At 35.6% G+C, this 9,869-nt stretch overlaps 1 protein-coding gene across 2 annotated transcripts; it reads left to right on the forward strand.

Annotated features, from left to right (window-relative positions):
* The first annotated feature begins 261 nt into the window (after window positions 1-261).
* Window positions 262-8,303, forward strand: LOC124156396. Of its 2 annotated transcripts, XM_046530936.1 has the most exons (4): window positions 262-407; window positions 500-779; window positions 1,863-2,257; window positions 7,587-8,303. In XM_046530936.1, the coding sequence occupies exons 2-4, from the start codon at window positions 557-559 to the stop codon at window positions 7,740-7,742; spliced, it is 774 nt and encodes a 257-aa protein (XP_046386892.1). In that variant the 5' UTR covers window positions 262-407; window positions 500-556; the 3' UTR covers window positions 7,743-8,303. The 2 variants fall into 2 exon arrangements, with proteins under 2 accessions (XP_046386892.1, XP_046386891.1); XM_046530935.1 differs by having other exon boundaries at window positions 262-779.
* Window positions 8,304-9,869: the final 1,566 nt, after the last annotated feature.

The raw sequence follows: 9,869 nt of genomic DNA on the forward strand, positions 1-9,869 counted from the left end.
CCGATTTTTAATTTGCTTATCTAATAAAAAAACAAGCAAGACTCTACGATGAACTATACCACGAAGAAGGAAGACGAAGTTCAAAAATGCGGTAGGCTTTTTTAAGACTAGAAGGTATGCAACACGCAATGCTTTAGGTTATATAACCTGAATATAACCGGTTTTTTTCGTCCGGTTATTATACTCAGGTATTCTTATCGCTCAAAATAACCGGTTAACCTAACACCGGTTTTTTTCTCATAACCGCCCATCCCTAACTTCAAGCGCTGCAAAATTAATCATCCCTCTCTTGTTTTGGTGGTGGTTGAAATCCCGAAGTAATTAATGAAACAAGTGTACTAGCACGAATATTACAATAGTAATGGTGTCCCCTTGGGTACTAGAATTGAAAGAAGATAAAGAAATATGTACTTGCTGGTTAATAATTGTTCTGAGATTAAACTTTACACAGGTAGCACCTGGGTGTTTGTAATTAATAACTTGTGTTATCGAATCGTAGCGTTCGTGGAAGCTGCTGAAGGAAGTATGGGAAGAGATCAGGATAAATAACAAGAAAATGCAAACAATGGACGTGGATATGGCAACGGCTTCCGGAGAAGAATCCTACGACGGAGAAATTTTACAATCCTTTTCAGCGATGGAAATTTCCTCACCATTGCCACCTCCCTTCAATGAAAACATCAAACCTTGTGATAGCGTCAAGTTTGATTGCTGTCATACTCTCAGCAGTAGCAGCAACACAGAATTAGAGCAGTTTCCGGAACCCCAGGAAGGATTCCGTAAATACTTTTTTTTCCTCTTTCTAGTTTACTAATTAGAACATGAACGCTGGTTTACCGAGTTAACATCGCATTTTCAAGCTTAACTAAACCTGCAATCAAACATTTGATAGACTAGTAAACTGGACATACGTTATTTGAGGAGCACATACACGTCTATGCATTTCCATTGATGAAATCGTTTATAATTATTCGAAACTTTTAACCATCTCTGGCGACGGGGAATTAATACTTCTAGGAAATTTTTAAAAAAATACGACCTTTTGGAATCATAGTTATGCATGCTTATTTCATCTCATTTTTGTTACAAAAGGTGAATTGAAGTCTAAATTTCGGATTGCCTTGCATTCTCTGGAAAATTAGATCTATGACATCCTTTCATTCATGGCTCTAGCAGGGGAAAATTGCTGAGACAGCAAGGATATGAGGAATGGTTTTTCTATTGCAGCTGTGTTTCTATCCTTCGAAGTCAATAAATCTTCACAGTGGGCATTATATTGGATCTTCATTAATTCAAAGTACCCATTTCTGTAACTCAAGAAAAGTATATGGTGATATTTTCATAACAGTTCTCCACAGAAAAAATGACATAAATTAATTAAACATTTACAATTAATACAGTTGCTCAAGAATACAGATCATGTAATACTATCATATTATTTACTAATATACTTCAACTTCATATCGCATGGAGATTTGAGGCAGAAATCTATTTCAGTTTGACATTTAGTTTCTTATTTTTCTGATTCGTGAAGATATTTCACCTTAAGAGCATCAACCTTCACTAATGTTTCCTCTTAATCATTTGATTCTACTGGGACACATGTGCTGCAGTAGGTATGTACAATGTAACGGTAAAATTCACACAATGATGAGTAAATACCGAAGCAAATGTGAGCTGAATAGCTACATCAGTGTCAAGTAGTACAGTTGGCCAAAAGGCAATATGCAAGCCAGTAACTGATTTATGACAAATCTGCTTAATGTGACTAATCAGTTTCAATCCAGATCCACCTAAGATAGATTAGGTTGATAATAATGCAACTGCATGAAATTCATTACCATACAATTTTCATATTCCAGGTCCCAGAGAGAGAATCGCTCATTTTAGTTCATCTGCTCAGGGTTTGGCTGTGGAAAGAGAGAAGGTATCTTCACCAAGCCAATGCTCTTGCTGTGGAGCAATTAATCTTGTATCACAGGTAGCAGCCTTTATTATGGGCCTAAAGAACTACAACCAGTACAGGAATGGGATAGAAGCCATGACTCTGGAGAAAGCAGAGTTGGAGCGACTCAGTGCGGAGGCTAATCTTCATCACAACGAGTTGCAGGTGGATGTCCAACAGATTGTTAAGGACAATGCAGTGCTGCAGATCCAGATTCTTATACTTAAGAGAGAGCAAGTCGAGCAGAAGATAGCTCAGCAAAAGGAAATGCATCTCATGAAGCTAAAGATGAAGAACCTAAAGATGCAAATGGTAAGTTATTTTATTCTAAGGCTTTGTAATTTTAGTAAAAATATGTTGTGGTGACTGTTGGAGAAAGGCCCATCTTGAGGTATTTGGAGAGAACAGGCCTAACCAGTGCTTTGCCCTGGGGTCCGGCCAATTACAATATATGATAATAGGCAGACAGAATCTCATGGACATTGCACTAAATAGAAAAGATGTTATGGGTTTAACTTGTTTGAAACTTTCACTTATATCACACATTATTTTTTTACCTTGTGTGATATAAGGCTTTTTCCTTTTTATGGGGCATTTTTAAGGAAACTGTTGTTAAAGAAAAAATTAATTTCTCATCACAAGCAGCCATCCATATCCCAACAACATACAGACAACATTGTTGACATCAACATATGACATTTGTGCAGTATCCATATTAATCCAATTAATGTTGTATGAATGTCTGTCAAATATCCTAAGGACCCACCAAAAGACATTTCAGCGATATTCAGCAGAGACATGGAGGTCCATAATAATACATCCCTTAGATATCTTCACAACATCTAATGAGTAAATTATGTGTGAGCGTATTATGGTTTATAGTAAACCCCAGTTATACAAACAAAGCTTTTATGCTGTTCAATTCCATATAGAACATAAGCCACGTATGGATACTGTTTGGAATAACAATTTATTTTATTTATTTTAATTTTATTCTCAAACCTCCGGATACAGCTCTTATTGGCCATTTTACACCGGGGTGTTCAACAAATGTAACAAGTAAACGTACACAAACGACCATGCCCTGAGCCGGGGAAACCTACCCAGGCGGGACTCGAACCCGCGACCTCTTGTTTGGCAGGCAAGAACGTTACCCCACTGCCACCGAGGCCAGCAACAATATTTTATATCTCGCATTATACAACTTGGGTATCTATGTATCAGTACATATTTTTACAACTAGTTGTGGATGTTACAAAAAGGATACCTATGTAACGTTGTCAAAATATCCATCATGTATTAACATGTTTTGGATTCATAATCCGTACTCACATTTCTGATGGATGTCGTCTGCTGCTTGGGATAATCATGGATTGGGGACAATTTCGTTGATAGAAAGCATTTGCTCTTGCTTGTGTTACCATATGAAAATATTTTATGTCTTTGCTGAGTGGAGGGAATGGACAACGAAGAACTATTGGTCAAGGGATCAGAATTACCAATTATATAGTTAGGGGAAGTGATTTCATGGAGGAAAAATTAAAAACTCTAAGGAAAACCTTGATTTTTCACTTTTATTAATCAAAATAATAACTAATGTCTTTGACTGGTAAGGAATGAGACATTAATAGAAAAATAGCAAGAAATTATTTGCAATAATGAGTCTACCGGTGTACAATATTGTTTTGAATATATGTATGCGTATTTAGGTACTGCAGGAATCATGAATACCCTCTCCAAATTTGAAACAAACTTAAATTTTTATCAATACATAGTTTTGAAGGGAGAAAAGTGCTCTTGAATCTTTTCAAACATGATAGTTATGATTTTTATTACTATTATGGTTTGAAACAGTTGGAAATTTATTCACAAAGCTCACGTAATTGAATCTAAAGAACGGGTATTTGAGCAATCAATTTTTTTTTATTTGTGACAATGGGTAGATATAATTTACAAGCCTATCAATCGCTTAATTCACTAAGCCCCCAAATTGTCATTCACGTAGATGGAAAGGAAATATAAGTTAAAATTAAAAAAATAGCTTCCTCATTCAACCATTCTCATAGCATTAATGCAAGATAGTGAGAAAGTTACTGTCCACTCTTTATGAGTTGGTGAGATCATTGGAGCACTTGTTCACAAGGGTGGATCCAGGATCTTTTCTGGAGGGGGCACAAGGGTCTGTCAGGCAAAGGATCTTTTAACAGTTGGGAGTTAGAGCAACATATTGCAATTACTATATGAAATGTACCTTTTATTGTAGTATAAAAATTATTAATATGAAATATAAATAAGTTATGTATATAATAACGAGAGTTATCTTTAATGTTTTCTGTGGACAGCTTATATGTATTTGTTCATTATTAACTCCCAATTTATCGGATAAATCAGTTTGGAATATTTTCGTCATTGCATGGCATGCTCTCTATCGCCTGATTTGTTTTCAGACTTCCCCTTCATACCATCTTGGTTCGCTACCTTCTTTTATTTTACTAGGGAAATAACTTTTGATAAGTGAATTTATGTGCGAAAGAAAAGACTTTTGAGTACCCTCTACATTTTAGTCTATTACTAATTACACAAAACAAAACGTACGTAATGATAAAGGGACCATATTAAAAATCATGTCTATCTTTTTGAAGCTCTTTTGGATGGGGGTGTCACTTGGCGTGAATTTGTGACATAATCTCCTAATCTGTGAAATATGTACTGGGGGCTCAAGTAAATTTTGCCCCAAATTGCTTGAGTAGTAGGCCAAAGATTTGAGAAAAATGGAAAAATAAATGTCACTATTTTTCAAACTGCCAATAATAACTTAAACATTGGAGAACAAGCTTATTGTGTGTTACATTGCTTCCTATTTTTCACCCAAAATGTCTATGGGCAATAACGTAAACAAATTGATAAGAAACTGCAAACTCAACACTCTACCGGGAAACAGAAAAAATGTGAGTTTTCTTGGATATTACGGTATTACTTATACCACTGCTTTTTACATTACCCAACCTGAATTTTGACAAATCTTAAGGCTTAAATTATGATTAGAGATGCGTGAAAATCGCAAATGCGATATAGATGCAATTTGCGCAAATAAATGCGGCATAAATGCGATGACTGGACTTTTATGATAATTTTACGCAAATTTGCCTTTTTGACGGCAAAGTTCGTACATTTTGTGCCGAGCACAGTTTAAATGCTCCGCTGACACTCACCGCTTAATGCATGTGAGCGACTGGCTAGCTGCTAGTTGGCTGGGACTCTACGTGGCCGCGAACTACAAGTGGGCGCGGGCTGGCTACACCTCCGCCACTGTATGTCTTATTCCTTAATTTATTATTGTCCTACAACATAATTATTTAAAATATTCTGTATTTTGTCATATAACTGTGTTTCACTACATTTTATCGTCATCTACTTCATTATGAAAAAAAATAGACACTACAAAATGCGATAAACTGTTATTGAAAGTGCGATAAAATAAAAATAAAAGTGCGATTCTCATGTATCTCTAATTATGATCATAATGTGAGCCTGAAGATGATAATCTATTGAAACGCAGGTGGCGTTATGTAAAAAAGCAGTGGTAAACGTAAATTGTAATATCCAAGAAAACTCATAATGGAATACCACAAAGTTAATAATGAGTTAGAAAAAATACGTTCACAGCATTGAAAATTTTCTTCTTACAGTAAGTAATGCGTGAAGAAGAAAGTTATGGGTGCCTGTTTCGTAGTGTGGATATAAATTCCATTACATGAACTTCTCAGATTTGAGGAGTAACTGAATTACCATCGATTGCATTCCATTTACTTTTTAACCCTTTTACTACCACCAGACCAATATATCGGCCCTCGCTGGTCGAGCAAAAACTGCCAAGGGCTGATTTATCAGCGTGAATTATTTCACTTTTTTTTGTGATTGTGGCCTTTTCAGCGGCTGTAATTTATGTAAACCCCCATAATCTATCTAAAGTTATAAGATATAAATATATCTTTAGAATTGGAAAAAATCTAGACGCATTAAATAAAATTAAGTAGCTGAAAAAATTTTTAAATCTGAAATGTTGCTAATTCCGAAAAGAAGCCTTGGCAGTCTTTTTGTACATCCCACCTGATATGGGCTGGCAGTAAAAAGGGTTAATTATAATCTTTGCTGTTAAAAAATGTTCCCATTGCCTTGCCTTGTTCCCTCATAATCTATTCACTGCCTTCTGCAAATAATCGTTAATTTTTGTCACATACATGATAGTTCTAATAGCCTTTGCCGTTTGATGGAGTGTATACCTATGCACATAACTTAGTCATGAAATTGAGTGATATTGTTACATTCCAAATGGTGAGATGAAATTAGAATTTTAATTGTGAATGTAACTGTGGGGGTGTTATTAGTATCTCTTTTAGTATCCTCTCTGCCACTATGAAAGAATTGGATGGATGAGGCAGATACTTTGTGGAGATCCATTATGAGATATGAAGTGAAACACTTTGCACTTTCCACATAAAATATTTTTATTACACTAGAGTCGACATGTTTCGCTGCACTGCAGCATTATCAAGACTCTTCTAGCCTCTTCCTCTATCTAGACCAGTCTCGATAATGCTGCAGTGCAGCGGAACATGTCAACTCTAGTGTAATAAAAATATTTTATGTGGAAAGTGCAAAGTGTTTCACTTAATATCTATGAAAGAAGTATGATAAGATTTTTAATTGTAATTACGTAAATAAAACTCATCCAGGTGAAGTTAATAGACCTAATGTGACATTTTAAATACTCACAAAAATCAATAGAGTGGTTTCCTATTATTTTTTTATTGCCTTCATCGAAAGATTATTACTCCTGGAGTACGTATTTCACGCTTTTAGATTTTTAAATGACAATATCTATTTTTCGCGATTAAATGAAAGGTGAAAATTTTCAAGAGCGCGAAAACGCGACGCTCAAGTATGAATGCCGGGAAATATCTCTGTACGTCGTATTTCTGGTTCCCCCTCCCGCCCGGTGAGGTGACCTTGAGGCGAGGCTTAGCGCTGATACGTCGCAGGCTGCCAGCGGGTAGCTGAGTACCTTGCTGAATGGTAGCGCTTGGCTTAAAAAAGGTTTATTAATACCTTATCAAACGAAGAAAACTTTCCGACCTAAGCCAGTTTTAGTAGGTGATTATTAAGACATGTTTCCCTGAGCTCTGTGCCTCATGCATGCTTTGGTAACCTCAGACGATGTATAACTCCTATCCTCTCGTGTAGAAACTAGGTCCCTGTGACGTCACGTGGAGTGGAATCACATGGGCGCCAATCTGGCTTTTTTCAAATGAGGATAAAATTTGACCCTTGCCATTCATCTAAACCAGTATTTCAAAAACCAAATAATTTGTATATTATGAATACACTAATGGTGGGTAACGAATCGCAATCTATGCCTTTCGTTTTCTTTGATGAAGGAAACTACCCTATTGTAATTTAACTGGAAACTTAAACAGTTACTTTTATGCATTGTAACTGTGACTTGATATTGATTACGATTTTTTTTTTAATTAACTGGAACAGGACTCAGTGATACTTTTTGATTCTTTACCCATCTCTATTTAATTGAAATTCACCTTTCCTGGCTTAAAAATACTAATGCTGACTTTATTCTTTACAGGCTAATTATCAAGCTGGAAAGTCTTTGAACGATGATTCCAATAGCCCACCAGCAACGGTGGAGCAATCGAGACAAGAAAGAAATACGACTGATATGAAAGTATATTCACCTATCGGGATTGCTACGTCTAGTTTCGAAAACCCAACTTCATTGTGACAGAGATAAAACAAAGTCTTCAATAAGACAGAGAAAGTATAAAGTATACAATATGACAGGGATAATACGAATTCATCAATATGACAGAAAATACGAAGTCTACAATATGCCTGAAATCATACAAAGTCATCAATATGCCTGAAATTATACAAAGTCATCAATATGACCGAGAAAATACGAAATCTTCAATATGACAGAGGAAGTACGAAAAAATAAAGTTCAGTGATATGAAAGCAGAGCCATCTAGCGAAGATTGCTATGTGTATTTTCGAAACCCAATGACAGAAGATACGAAGAGCTCAGTCTCCCCTACAGTGCTTAAACTAAAGTTTGTTGGACTCATCACCCTCTAGTTTGCAGCCAGACTATATGTCTATAGATGGAGTTTGTTCGAGTGCTATCTCTAAGATTAATGGGGATGAGTACAAGGCAATATAAGAAGAAATAGATTATGTTTTAAGTAATTCGATCAGTTGATTCGATATTATTATAAAACTACCCTAGTTATCTTATGTGTTATACACCAATTAACATTTTCTGGGACAAAACCAGATTTTTTTTTTACTTTAAAAAAGATTTTTTCTTGGTTTATTTGGAACATCTATGTAACCATATTCTAGAGTATAAAAAAATAAAATTGTCAAATATGAGTTGCCTTCATTTTTTTCTGTGAAAGAAAAGGGAATGTATGGGAAACTACCAATAGCTCCAATACCCCCCACTGCACATATCAGCTTTCCATTTTGCAATACCCTATTTCCACGGTGCCGTACGTACCAACTCCTACTTGTACAAGTACTTGTACTCGTACAAGTATGTGCCTACTTGATACGGTGAGTAGGTAGATTTTTTTGTTCTCTGTTGAATGCAGTAACGCAGAATGGAAAGATTCAATAATTGTACGTATGATGAAAATTAAAACAAGTATTACATGAAAAACGAATATAATTACTGATACAAAATTTAACATTGTAACACAGATACATTTTCAATTTAAGGAAGGTGAAACAATAGGCCTACTTACTTACAAAAACAAAACATAAAATGTAATTTAGTGAGATGGGTGCGCTTGCATGTTCTGGATAAGTTGACACACCAAGGCCAAACGGAGGTATCGGTACCAGGGTTGCGATATCCGTATACTTTTCGTGCATGCGCAGTGCAAGCTCCGCTCTCATCGGCGCGTTGTTTGAAATGTGCATGGGAAAGATATTGAGAAATTTATAACGGAAACTTTTTTTATCAATAAATTTTTGAAGATTTCTCTATTTTTTTCTAAACTTGAAAACATAAAAATAAACAACAGCAATTGATAGTGCAATAGCAGCGTGATACTTACCTCGATAGATCATATTCATTGTAGAGATAAAGAGATCTTTTTATTTTCAATACATCTGCTTACAAAAATGAAGCATCTTCGAAAATGTATTGATAAAAAAAGTTTTCATAATTAATTTCTCGATATCATTCCCCTGCACGTTTCAAACAACGCGGCACCCCTTGCGCCAATGAGAAGGGAGCTTGCACTGCACGTGAGCGAGAAGTATACGGATATCGCAACCCAGATCGGTACACACACCCATTGCGTCTGACAGTAACTGCTATGGAGGGGGACGGTTTTGAGAACTTGAACTCTTGTGTGTTTTGTAGTTTTAAAAACTGTAACCTTCTTTGATAAAGTTTACAACTTTATTGAAACTTTACAAAAACAATTATGAAAACTTAGTAAGACTTTATTTCAAAGATCTGAGGAAATTATTTTTGTAATTTTTTTATTTATTTCATTTGGGTGTCACGCCCCCCCTGGACTTTCTCCACGCCCCCCAGTTTGGGAACTCCGGTTGTAGAGTAAACAAAAATTAAAATTGTCAAATATGTGTTGTCTTCAAATTTTTCTCTGAAAGAAAATGGAAAATATGAGAAACTCCCAATAGCCTACAAAGCCTGTGCATGCACTTCATTTCTTCCATCAACTAGATGGTTTCCCCTTACATAAAATAGTGGCTTATGTGGGCAACATTTGAAGCTGTACATTTCATTTTCAAACTAAATACAGCAATTACATAATTCAGTAACCTCTCCAACAACTACCCTGGGAAAGTTGCCACTGATAACCTCTTGAATACT

The sequence above is a fragment of the Ischnura elegans genome, chromosome 3, assembly GCF_921293095.1.
Source record: "Ischnura elegans chromosome 3, ioIscEleg1.1, whole genome shotgun sequence".
NCBI lineage: Eukaryota > Metazoa > Arthropoda > Insecta > Odonata > Coenagrionidae > Ischnura > Ischnura elegans.